We start from the raw sequence: 13,656 nt of genomic DNA on the forward strand, positions 1-13,656 counted from the left end.
GAGCCCCAAAAGATCCTTCCTTTTTGCTATGTTTTGTGGGGCATCTCTGTTTGTAGCCATGATTAACTAGTGAATTCATTACGTTACCGTTGTATTTCTGAATTGTGTTTATGTGGCAAAAATTATTTTTAAAAAGTTTTAATTAAGATACAGTTGACAAGTAGCATAATATTAGTTTCAGGTGTACAACATAATGATTCAACATTTGTATATATTGAAAAATTATCATGACAATAAATATAGTTAATATATATCACCATAAAGAATTACAATTTTTTTTCTTGTGATATGTGGCATAAGTTCTTACATTTATACTTTGAGAATAAAAGAGCAGTTGGGGAATAATAGCAATAGAATTGAATGTTGCATATAAATGTATCTTTACACTCCAGATTAATATGTTCTTACTGCAAATTTATATATTATAGATATTATTTCCAGTTTAAATTGAAAACTTTTAATGTCACTAATGATGCCAGTTTGTTGTTGTTCAGTTGCTCAGTCGTGTCCGACTCTTTGCAACCCCATGGATTGCAGCAGGCTAGGCTTCCTTGTTCTTCACCATCTCCCGGAGTTTGCTAAAACTCGTGTCCATTGATTCAGAAATGCCGTCCAACCATCTGATTTTCTGTCTTCCATTCTCCTCCTGTCTTGAGTCTTTCCCAGCATCAGGATCTTTTCCAATGAGTTGGCTCTACACATCAGGTGGCCTAACTATTGGAGCTTCAGCATCAGGCATTCCAATTTATATTCAGGGTTGATTTCCTTTGGATTGACTGGTTTGATCTCCTGGCTGTCCAAGACTTTTAAGAGTCTTCTCCAACACCACAGTTCAAAGGTATCAATTCTTCAGCACTCTCCCTTTTTTATTGTCCAGCTCTCACATCTGTACATGACTGCTGGAAAAACGATAGCTTAGACTATACGAATCTTTGTAGGCAAACTAATGTCTTTGCCTTTTAATACACTATCTAGGTTTGTCCCAGCTTTTCTTCCATGGAGCAAGCATCTTTTAATTTCATGGCTGCAGTCACCATCCACAGTGATTTTGGAGCCCAAGAAAATAAAGTCCGCCACTGTTTCCACTGTTTCCCCATCTTTTTGCCTTGAAGTGATGAGACCAGATGCCATTCTTCATGTTTTGAATGTTGAGTTTTAAGCCAGCTTTTTCCCACTCCTCTTTCATCTTCATCAAGAAGCTCTTTAGTTCCTCTTTGCTTTCTGCCATATGGGTGGTGTCATCTGCATATCTGAGGTTATTGATGTTTCTACTGGCAATCTTGATTCCAGCTTGTGCTTCCAGCCCAGCGTTCCTCATGATGTACTCTGCATATAAGTTAAGTAATCAGGGTGACAATATATAGCCTTGACATACTCCTTTCCCAATTTGGAACCAGTCAGTTGTTCATGTCCAGTTCTGTTTCTTCTTGACCTGCATACTGGTTTCTCAGAAGGCAGGTCAGGTGGTCTGGTATTCCCATCTGTTTAAGAATTTTCCACAGTTTGTTGTGATCTACAAAGTCAAAGGCTTTAGCATAATCAATGAAACAGAAGTAGAAGTTTTTCTGGAATTCTCTCGCTTTTTCTGTGATCCAGCAAATATTGGCAATTTGATCTCTGATTCCTCTGCCTTTTGTAAACTCATCTTGAATGTCTGGAAGTTCTTGGTTCACGTACTTTGAAGCCTCATGTGGAGGATTATGAGCATTACTTTGTTAGTGTGTGAAATGAGTGCAATTATGCAATAGTTTGAACATTCTTTGGTGTTGCCCTTTTTTGGGATTGGAATGAAAACTGACCTTTTCCAGTCCTGTGGCCACTGCTGAGTTTTCCAAATTTGATGGCATATTGAGTGCAGCACTTCAACAACGTCATCTTTTAGATTTGAAATAGCTCAGCTGGAATTTCATCATCTTCATTAGCTTTGTTTGTAATGATGCTTCCTAAGGCCCTTTAACTTCACATTCTAGGATGTCTGGCTCTAGGTGAGTGATCACACCATCATGATCTTCTGGGTCATTAATATCTTTTTTGTATAGTTCTTGTGTATATTCTTGCCCCCTCTTCTTAATATCTTCTACTTCTGTTAGGTCCATACTGTCTCTGTCCTTTATTGTTCCCATCTTTGCATGGACTGTTCCATTGGTTTCTCTAATTTTCTTGAAGAGCTCTCTAGTCTTTCCCATTCTATTATATTCCTTTATTTCTTTGCATTATTCACTTAAAAACACTTTCTTATCTCTCCTTACTGTTCTCTGGAACTCTGCATTCAGATGTGTATATGTTTCCCTTTCTCCTTTGCCTTTCACTTCTCTTCTTTTCTCAGTTATTTGTAAGGCCTCCTTACACAACCATTTTGCCTTTTTTGCATTTCTTTTCTTAGGGATGCTTTTGAACACTGCCTCCTGCTAGTTAGTGAGCATATATTAAAAACACCTAAAATTTTTCAGTATTTTCTCCAAAGTAATCTTTTTTGGCCATTCGTTTCCAACACTTTATTTTGGTATATGTTGGACGGCTTATTTTAAAATCTGATAGATTAATATGTGCATGTGTACTCAGTCACTTCAGTTGTGTCCGACTCTTTGCAACTCCATGGACTGTAGCCTTCCAGGCTCCTCTGTCCATGGAATTCTGCAGTCAAGAATCCTGGAGTGGGTTGCCATGCCCTTCTCCAGGAGATCTTCCTGGCCCAAGGATTGAACCCATAGCTCCCTCGTCTCCTGCATTGCAGGCAGATTCTTTACCCACTGAGCCACCTCGGATGTGTGAACAAAATGAGATATTTTAAATTGCCAGCATTACAGTTAAATGTAATTCTCCTGTGCTGCAGTGGGGTAGTGAAAATTTATAATCAAGAAGACAGAACAGCTCCAAATAACATCTGAAATATCTCAGTTATGGAAATGACACATAAATAGCAGCATTTGTTCAAAACCAAATTTCCCTTTCATGAAAGTGGGCTACGTTGATGAACTGCAAATAACATTGCTAGATTGTTCTTTTGGCATACAATAATTTTAGAAATCATTCCCTGTACATTCCTATAGTCTCTCTTTTTAAAAAATACTCTTTATTAGAATATTTCATTAGGTCTAGGAAATTACCTGCTCAGCAACTCTATTAGTTTGAAAGTTTGTGCTATAGTATGTTTTGGGGAGTAATAAACATATGCGTCCTTTCTACATATTCTTTCCTTCTCACTACTCTATATTAATAGAATTTGTGTACATTATTTTTTAAAGAGTCTGATTAAAACAAAGATATACTTAAAAATGAAGATATGCTTTATCTATTGAAAAAAGAATTATGAAGACAAATATTAAAAATTAATCTGTGAAACGGGTAACCTACCTTCTAAAAGGACCTCCTCTAAAACCCTCATCTCTGATGCTTCAATACCAGCAAGAGACAAGTAATGCTTAATATGGTTTATATACTGTGGATATTTTTTATGGACAAGTGGATATGATTTTAGTCTCTACTTCTGATCAACTTGCTTTTGCCTTCTTTCCTAGGAAGTGTGTAGAGAGCTCTGGTGTCTCAGCAAAAGCAACCGCTGTGTCACCAACAGTATTCCCGCAGCTGAGGGAACACTCTGTCAAACTGGGAATATTGAAAAGGGGGTAAGCTCAAAAGATTCATTAGCTTTTAACATGTAGACTAAACTGACAAATTTCTGGTTTTGATATTCAGCCACTAGAAAATCATGCATACTAATTAAAGTGTGCTTGAGAAGATAGTAATTTTCTAGCCTAATGAATTATCTTGATATCTGCAAATATGCATTATTCAGGAAAGTATAGTGAGTATTTTCTGAGTCAGTTTCGTCTTCCTATATGTATATGTTTGAGCTGTATGTGCACAAAAAAAGCCCAACAGCAGTCTTATTTAATAGAGTCTATTTAGTCATATGGCTGTTTTTTTGCAACAATTTCCAAGAAAATTATGTGATCCTAAAATAGTCTAATGAGTCATTTTTAAATTGCAATATGAAAGATCTAATAGTAGAAGGATAATTTATTAAGCATAGAAATGATTACTGAATAATTTTTAGTATCATCAGCCTAGTTTTCAAAACCCATAATTATTAGGAATTGTTTAAACAGATAAGAATATTTTAGGCTATTCTTGAAATTCTTTAGGAATTGCTATATATGTGATTCTAAAATTTATTGCTATGGGCTGAGTTTACAACAGTAACTACACTGTCATCTGTTCTCAGTTCTGACTTCTTCCATGTTAGATGGGCTAGTTTCAACAAAGATTATAGTGAATTTCAGCTTGCAATCTGATGTTTAAATAAAAAGAATGAAAGCTTTTGGGCAGCTGTCACAGTTTATTAATCCTTGCTGATAGCTTAATTCAGGACCCATGACCTAGTGCCATGTTGATGGTTTTTCCATGCTGAGTTTGAAAATGTTGGTAAATTATGCTAAATGTATAAATTGATAGGGTCATTTTTTTAAAGATTAAGAATCTTTTTTTGAAACTTTTGTAAGTAGCCAATAAAAATACAGAGACCTTCACACACTACCAAAAATGCTTTCTGTTTTTTCATAGATGTAATAGGAATATTAGGACCACATTCTTGAAACAACAGTCTAGGTTTATTCTGGAACCAACAGTTCTTGTCAATGACAAGTAGCAATTTACATCGATCTGTACTTAGAACAGATCTGTACTGTACAACAGTAAAGGGAAAGTCACAGTGAGAATCCGTTTCTTTATTTGCCATTGATTGATTATTATTCTTGTGATCTACACCAGCAGCTCACTGTTTCTATGTGCCTGTAATAATACTATCACTAGACCTGATATCTCTTTTTATTTTACTTTAATTTTTAACCCAAAGCATGAAGAACTCATTCTTTTAAACACTTAAGAGCTCTCCTGAAAGCATCTGTAAATTATATGACCACTCTAATTAGGTAAATCACAAGTAGTGGCTATCTGAAAACCCAACTCAGTCATCTTTATGGTAAACACAGTTAAAATCTCATAATTTGTGCTTAACAGCAGGGCTCTAAAATATCATATTTTAAAGCTTATATGCATATAATTGATAGAGATGTCATTTACATATGCATTACAGTTTTGAAGGCTACTTTAAAAAAATGTTCTAGATAATATCAAAGCTAACAATATTGAATTTAAATTTAGGTTAGCAAATAGAAGGGAAATATAATTATTTCTAAGCATAAGTAAGAATAAGCACAGGCAAGAGAAACTAAATGAAATGGGGCAAAAATGTATTTGATTTCTAAAGATTCACTTTCTTAATCTAGGCTAATGGTTGTCAATTTTTTAATTGTTAAATACTTTGTTCAAATGCATTCTACATAATTCTGTTATATTCATTTGAAAACAATGGAAATGTTCAGGTTAAAAGAACCCCTTTCCTGCCTCCTTACCCTCTCCTTAGAATCTTCTCAGCTTCTAGCAGACTTTGGCACAACAACTTGCACTCCATTAAAGTCTATTTAAGAACTTGTAAGTTTTAGCAAAGTTTGCCTACCAAGAGGTTATTAACATTCACAACATTAGAGTGCAGTTTCATAAAGTCAATACTTTGGATTTCATCATCTCAAATTAATATGTAAAACAAATCTTAGCTGTTCATCCAAAGTCATAGAAGGTTTATAGATAGAATAGCCTTAGGAAATTTTAAATGAATGAATGAAAAAAACAGGACAGTACTAGGAGAAGACTCTCAGAATATCCTTATTATTAATTTTGAATTTATGAAAAAGCTTTGAAAGCTAGATCAACTTAACATTTTTTTCCAACTTACAGTTTTAAGGGAGAAAAGTACAAAGTACTATTCATGTGAGCTGAATTTATTTTATTTTTCACTTACTGTATTTGCCTTGTTATCTGTTTATGAATTTTTATTGTTGTTGATCTCAAGCTACTTTTTTCCTTAAGAGAGAAGCATGGTACTAAAAAATGCAGATTTTCCTCTTAAAGCTATACCTATTTGGGTATTAGGGCTTCCCAGGTGGCACTAGAGGTAAAGAACCCATCTGCCAGTGCAGGAGACATAAGAGACAAAGGTCCAATCCCCGGTTTGGAAAGATCCCTTGGAGGAGGGCGTAGCAACCCACTCTAGCATCCTTGCCTGGAGAATGGCTCCCAAGCACAGAGGAGCCTGGCAAGCTGCAGTCCATAGGGTTGCAGAGTTGGATAGGACTGATGCGACTGGACATGCACACATATTTGGATATTAAATAAGAGCCCAGAATTTAATTCAAACCAAAATAGCCATGCAAACACTTAGTAACAAAATTAAAGCAAAGTTTTCAGTTGGTCTGATCAACTTTGTGTAACTAGTCTGTATTCTTGCCATCTATAAATAGTTGACATTATCAGTAATAATGATTATAAATGATAATGAATAGTTTTATACTTACAGTGTGCCAAGCACATATTTGTTCTGTTTACTATTGACAAAAATCTTCTACAGTGGGTACTGTTTTAATTCCATTTTACAGATGAAGAAAGTAAGACTTGAAAGTTTAAGATTACATAGCAATTGAATAGTAAAGCTGAGATTCTTGCCCAGGTCTTTCTGATTCCAAAGTTGAAAACTGTCCCTCTCTACTGCCTCTGATTATATTTTACCTTCAAATGGGAAATTATGTGGAATAAAAGGCAAATTTTCACTGTCATAGGAATGCTGAGTCACTGAGCCTGAAATGGTTTAACAGTATGTTTTACCCTTTATTACTAAGTGGATTTTTCATTTATTTACTTGTAATAGTTTGTTATCTCTGGAATCACAATAAAAAGGCCCCTGGACAGAACATTGAGCTAAATATATATGGTAGTTGGCAAAATAGTGAATTGGCAAAATAATGAATCACTTTAAAGTGAGACCAAATCTATTTTTACATATTTCATAGAGATAGAGTGAGAATGGAATGAGATACTATCTTGGTGAGCTTTTAGTTGGCTTCCTCAGAGGAATGGTGCTAATATATGTTACGAGAACATCATTATTACTTTTCATTATTATGTGCCAACCTTAGATGGTGGTGGGCAGAAAATTATTTGCCAGACTGTCTTAACTGGTAGTAATGAGCATCACAGACTGTAAGCATGAGTTTGTGTGTCTCAGAAGCATGAATGGTATATCCACAACCTCTGATCTTAATTCTGAATTTCAAAACTACTCTCAGCAGAAGGAACAAGAAAGAACCTATATCCTGTCTAGCCAGCAGGATAAAACCAAAGCTGCTCATAGTTTTTTAAATAAATCTTTTTTTTTTAAAGGTTGGGGGAGGGGAGAAATATGGCTTAAGTGATAGCATAGACATATCCAGAGGACTGGATCCACAATGATCTCGTCAAACTCTGGCTGCAAAAGATACGGGATCTTTGCCCAGGGGCACAGTTCCACAAATGTTCCATGTAAGTATGGGAACTGTTCCATGCACATTTAGCAGATGGAGTAAGAAATATGGCCAAAAAATTAAAAACTGATCTTTGCATGAGTCCTGGGGGGTCTGACATCGCTATTACAGCCATTGGATGTTTGCCTGAATAAGCCATTCAAGGGCTGAATAAGAACCATATGGTCTGAATGGATGTGCTCTGGAACAGTAGCCTTAACCAAAGGAGGAAATTTGATGAGCCCAGACAGTGCACTGGTACTGTATGTCCATGGGTCACACTCCTACAAATCAGTCAGTATAACTTGCAGTAAAAGAGTTTTCGTTAGGCATGCCATCAGCAATAGCCCTTTGGACAGAACTCGGAGGGATGCCATATTTGATGTGATAGTAAACAAAGATCTACACTATAAAAATTCTGATAGTAGTGTTGGCATTGTTACTAAACAGGATATTAAGGATAATCAAAACCCAGCTCTTGTAAGCTCTGATGGTGACCACAAAGAACATTTCATATACTTGGTTTATTGCCAAAAGATTAATTTAATGATTCTACAAGACCCAATTAGAGACACAATCCAGAATTTAGTCTGACATTGATTCCTAATACTTTTGCATGCTAAACATTAGACTAGATTAGAATAGAATTATTACATATCCTTTTAAAGCACTGTCTATATAATAGGACATTTGCAGCCTTAGATCTTCATTCTCTTAGAGTAGAATTTAATGTTTTGACTGTGTCCCAAACTATAAACACAGGAAGTGAAAAAAGAATAACTCTTCCAATTGCTCTAGAAATTTGAATAGTATGGGATGACCAGTTCTGATTTAAAATTTGGGCTGAAATAAACTTTAGCATTCCCACACCTGCACAGCGAAAGATAAGCCTTCTAACAGCACTGTGCTCCAACTCTCAGCTTTTCTGATTTGGGAAGAATGTTCTATATTGAATCACCAATATCACATCCTTTAAAATCTTAGGATTTCCTTAGAATTATCTTATTCCATATGCTGACTAGACCCAGTGCTGGCTATGGTACAAGATCTACCATAATTACATCCTAAAATATGTCCAGTTTTAAAAAATTATTTTAAAATACTGTATGTATACTTATTTTGAAATTTTACTTTGTAGAATTCTGACAAATTTTCAAAGTTAGATTGTTTGATTTATAATATTAATAAAATTCAGTGGCTTAACAGAAATAAATGTTTAATGATGAATAAGTGTTTCTTAAGAAAAATTTTAAAGCCTGACTGGGATATATCATCTTTCTAGATAGTTTTAAAGACATATTTCTTTTATTTAGAAGCAATGTGAAAAGCAAGAATGAGCAATACAAGATTTTATGTTTGGAATGTGATAGTTTCACTTCTTCCACCTTTCTGAATCTGGTTAAACACACCTGAATTAGTGAAAAGAAGGCCAAATTTATCTACTTTATCTGGATAGGCTCGGCTAAAGTAATATGACTGATATTTAGAATAATACAAAATCACTAGATTGGATATAACCCTTGAGAATAAAAATTAAAAACTAGTTTCCCTCTGAATATTTAACTTTTCTAGTTTAAGAAATGAAGTAAAATTCTATGCCTTTGGAAATAGAACTTTTACAGTTTTGGCATCTTCAGGTTAAAAAAGGATAAAAATAGAAAATACAAAACTCAGAATTCTCACCTTTACTATGCTTATAGGATTTGTATACTTAAAGTTTATTTGGTGTTCAGTTCAGTTCAGTTGTTCAGTCGTGTCCGACTCTGCGAGCTCATGAATTGCAGCACGCCAGGCCTCCTTGTCCATAAACTAATTATATTAATTATAACTTTGATTAAAATCTTAGTATAGTTGATTAATATCATCATCTAGAAAATTAGCTCAAATAACTTGATCCACATGAAGTTCCCTATAGGTTTCTTAAAAAACTAATTAAGGTAAATGAATTTCTTCTCTTAAAATCATGTACTACATTAAGATACATAATGCTACCAGAAGGAGAAGTAGCAAAAATTCCAGAGATCCTTTCCTATAAACACAAGGTTGAGAGGAAAGTAAACAAGCACAAAAGAACATTTTGCCAGAGAGCAAAGTTAAACAAGTCATTTGATAGATTTTTAACTTCTTTGAAGGAATGTCTATATAGAACTAATTTCTGTAGTCATCCTAATCCAAACCATATTCTAATCAAAAACTGGAATTAGACCCCATTTTATAGTTAGGGAAACTAAATAAAAGGAACAAAGGACTTGCTTTGAACCAAAGAAGGATGTTGCTAAAATGAGAACTGAAGTTTGTAACAGGCTACACAGACTTTCGTGATGGGCTTCCCTGGTGGCTTAGATGGTAAAGAATCCACCTGCAATGTGAGAGACCTGGGTTTGATCCCTATGTTGGGAAGATCCCCTGGAGGAGGCATGGCAACCCACTCCAGTATTCATGCCTAGAGAATCCCCATGGACAGAGGAGCCAAGAAAATGTTTGGGCCTGCAATGTGGAAGACCTGGGTTTGATCCCTCAGTTGGGAAGATCCCCGGGAGAAGGGAATTCACTCCAGTAATTCTGGCCTGGAGAATTCCATGGGGTCACAAAGAGTCGGACACAACTGAGCAACTTTGAGCTTCCCTGGTAGCTTAGCTGTTAAAGAATCCTCCTGCAATGCAGGAGAGACCCTGGTGGTATTTCTGGGTTGGGAATTTTCCCTGGTGAAGGGGTAGGCTACCCATTCCAGAATTCTTGGGCTTCCCTGGTGGCTCAAATGGTAAAGAATCCACCTGCAATGCAGGAGACGTGGGTTCAATCCCTGGGATTTGATCCCCTGGAGGAGGGCATGGCAACCCACTCCAGTATTCTTGCCATGGAGAATCCCCATGGACAGAGGAGCCTGGTGGGCTACAGTCCATGGTGTGGCAAAGAATCTGACACAACTGAGCAACTAAAATCAACACACTGACTGAAGACTAAGTTGTCTGGAGAAGGCAATGGCACCCCACTCCGATACTCTTGCCTGGAAAATCCCATGGATGAAGGAGCCTGGTAGGCTGCAGTACATGGGGTTGCAGAGTCGGACATGACTGAGCAACTTCTTTCAATTTTCACTTTCATGCATTGGAGAAGGAAATGGCAACCCACTCCAGTGTTCTTGCCTGGAGAATCCCAGGGATGGCGGAGCCTGGAGGGCTGCCATCTCTGGGGTCGCACAGGGTTAGACACGACTGAAGCGACTTAGCAGCAGCAGCAGTCTCTTGTCAACTGCTAAATGTCTGATACTTATATTATTGTTATGAATTCTTCATTCTTTACCCATTAATTTATGTTATTTAACTTTATGATATGTCTATTATGTTATGACTCTGTAGAATAGATATAGTCAATAGCATGAATTTTCACGATAAAAAGTTTTAGCAAACCACTTACAGAATACTACTACTGTGTTTATATTAATTAATGGTAAGAACTGAGCAACATTTTACAAACTGAATATTTGTATTTATCTTGTACATTAAGTGTACATTTAAGAGGAGAATTTATGTGATTTCTTTCCCTGTGCTGTATTTTGTGAGCATCTAAAAAACATGTAAAACAATATTATTTAATACTTTAAAACCTACATCTTTCAGTGTTTTTGTGGCCTTCACAATTTGTGGCCCTAAAAAATGCACAAAGTGGAATTTTTTCCTCTACTAATTATAAGAATATTCAAGGAGGTATGAAAAAACATATCCATGTATGTGTATATGTGTGTGTATATATATATATATATATACACACACACACACACACACACACACTTGCAGCTAATAGAATTTTTAAAAAATCTCTAGTGTTATTTTGTATTTTATGTAGTAAAAACAGTTCAATAAAGTATATTAGCATATTCTTTAATGTCTTTGGATATATAGTCCTACACCTCCAATTGATTTTTCCCTACATTTTTTATATGTATTTGGACAGCAAATCCTTTTTTCTCAGTAAGTGATCTTGGGCAAGTCTTAAGATTCTAGTTGCCTCATACGAAAAAATGAAGTGCTTAGACCACATAAATTCTAAAATCTCTTTGAGGTTTAAGTGCAGCTCTGTGATTATGTAAGATAAATGTAAAATCAAATTTTATTCTTATTTGAAATCAGTAATGCTAAGTTTCCGACTTAAAAAATACACAAATTTTAATTTTTGGAATTTTTAAGTGTTCAGTCAATTCAGTCGCTCTGTCGTGTCTGACTCTTTGTGACCCCATGGACTGCAGTACACCAGACTTCCCTGTCCATCATGAGCTCCTGGAACTTACATAAGCTCATGTCTATTGAGTCGATGATGTCATCCACTCATCTCATCCTCTTTCATCCCCTTCTCCTCCCGCCTTCAATCAGTCCCAGCATCAAGGTCTTTTCAAATGAGTCAGTTATTCACATCAGGTGGCCAAAGTATTGGAATTTCGGCTTCAGCATCAGTCCTTCCAAACCACGGTGGGGGAAGAACAGTTAATTGCTGGTTAATACTACATTACTCAGTTACTCTCATAGGAAAATAGATGATGCATAAATATTCTTACACGTAGCTACTTGTAATAACATTTGTAATACCAAAAATGTAAAACCAGAGGATATTTGGTTCACTGTTATGATTTTTATATAGATGAAGATCTAACACAATTGATATACCATTATACAAACTGGTTGGTCTTCAAGATCAATTAGGTAAATCATTAGCTGGCACCTTGAACATTCTCCCTCTCACATGTACATAATTAACAGCCCTGCTTCCAGAGTTGGTACTGTATTATCAGTTCAGCCAACTACCTCTGCTTCATCATTTTAGACAGATGTTTTTTTTCTCTTCATAATACTTTTTAATTGCCCAAAACTCGTTATCTTTTTTAATGCACTACTTTAACATTTATTCGATTTAGGATCAGAATGTTTGGCCTTACATAGTCAACCAAATTTTAACTTCCTCTTGCCTAATTTTTTATGGACAAATGATAATTCCTTTGCACTTTTCTTAAAAAGTCCTTATGTTGTTACAATTACTGAAACATTCTCTGAATGCCAGCTACCAAGGACGCAAAGATGAATTTGACTTTCTTTACTCTCCAGTATTTCCAGTTCCTTCTTGACATATAGTAACCAAAATGGGACACAGAATTCAATAATTTAACTAATGTATTCATTCAATAAAGTTTTGTTAAATATCCACTACATTCTGGGCACTATTCTAGACATTCAGCATTTTCAGTTAGAACATTCTGTGATGATAGAAATGTTCTATATCTACTCTGTCAAGTATCACAGCCACTAGGCACATGTGGCTATGGAGTCCTAGAAGGGGGTCTCAGGAACTGAATTTTCAGTTTTAATTAATTTAAATTTGAATAGCCACATGTGGCTCTTAAGGCTTTTGTATAGCAAAGAGAGGAGACAATAAAAGTAATAAAAAAATAATTTGAAAAATAAGTTATTGCTGTTCAGTGGCTAAGTCGTGTCTGACTCTTTGCAACTCCATGGACTGTAGCATGCCACACGTCCCTGTCCTTTACTATCTCCCAGATTTTGCTCAAGTTCATGTCCATTGAATCAATGATGCTGTCTAATCCATCTCATCTTCTGCCATGGGTAATTTAAATGAGTGGTAAAGGGGACTAAAACAGGAAGATGTAATCTCTGTACATGCTGGAGTAGGAGGAGGGGAGGGTGGCAGGGGTAGTGGGGTACAGCCACTTCATAATAAGAGTGGTCAAGGAAAGATAGCCCCCCTCTTTGAATGATACTTGACCTGAGACCAAATGATGAGAAGACTACAATAGAAGGAATTAGAAGAGTATTTCTAGGAGGAACAGCAAATCCAAGTACCCTGAGCAGAGAACAAGTTTAGTGTATTGAGGAATAGAGAGAAAGCCAGTGTGTTTGGAGCATTCTGTACTAGAAAGAGAATGAGGCTGGAGAGGGAGGCGGGGCTAGGTCACAAAGGTCACTGTTGACCATAGGGGAAGAGAAACCATTACAGTCTTTTAAGAAAAAGAGTAACATGATACCATAGTATGTTTTAAAAGAGCTCTCTGATAGCTCCCTGGAGAATAGGTCGATTATAGATAGAAGAAAGTGAGGCAACGGGACCAGGTAACAAGCTATTCCATTTGCCAGTTTGGTCTAGAGTGATAGCAGTACTAATGGTGAGAGTGAAATAATTTTGGATATATAGAATTAATATAATAAATTGATTACTTTTAAAAATCACATGTCATAAACCCATTACATTTTAATAT

At 35.8% G+C, this 13,656-nt stretch overlaps 1 protein-coding gene across 1 annotated transcript in view; it reads left to right on the forward strand.

Annotated features, from left to right (window-relative positions):
- ADAMTS6 (ADAM metallopeptidase with thrombospondin type 1 motif 6) overlaps positions 1-13,656 on the forward strand; it is a 277,466-nt gene that overhangs the window by 162,765 nt on the left and 101,045 nt on the right. The window contains exon 11 of the mRNA XM_068990700.1: positions 3,519-3,626. Coding sequence (XP_068846801.1) covers positions 3,519-3,626 — 108 coding nt within the window. The remainder of the gene's footprint in view (positions 1-3,518; positions 3,627-13,656) is intronic.

Source organism: Capricornis sumatraensis, chromosome 18, assembly GCF_032405125.1.
Source record: "Capricornis sumatraensis isolate serow.1 chromosome 18, serow.2, whole genome shotgun sequence".
In the NCBI taxonomy this organism is placed as follows: Eukaryota; Metazoa; Chordata; class Mammalia; order Artiodactyla; family Bovidae; genus Capricornis; species Capricornis sumatraensis.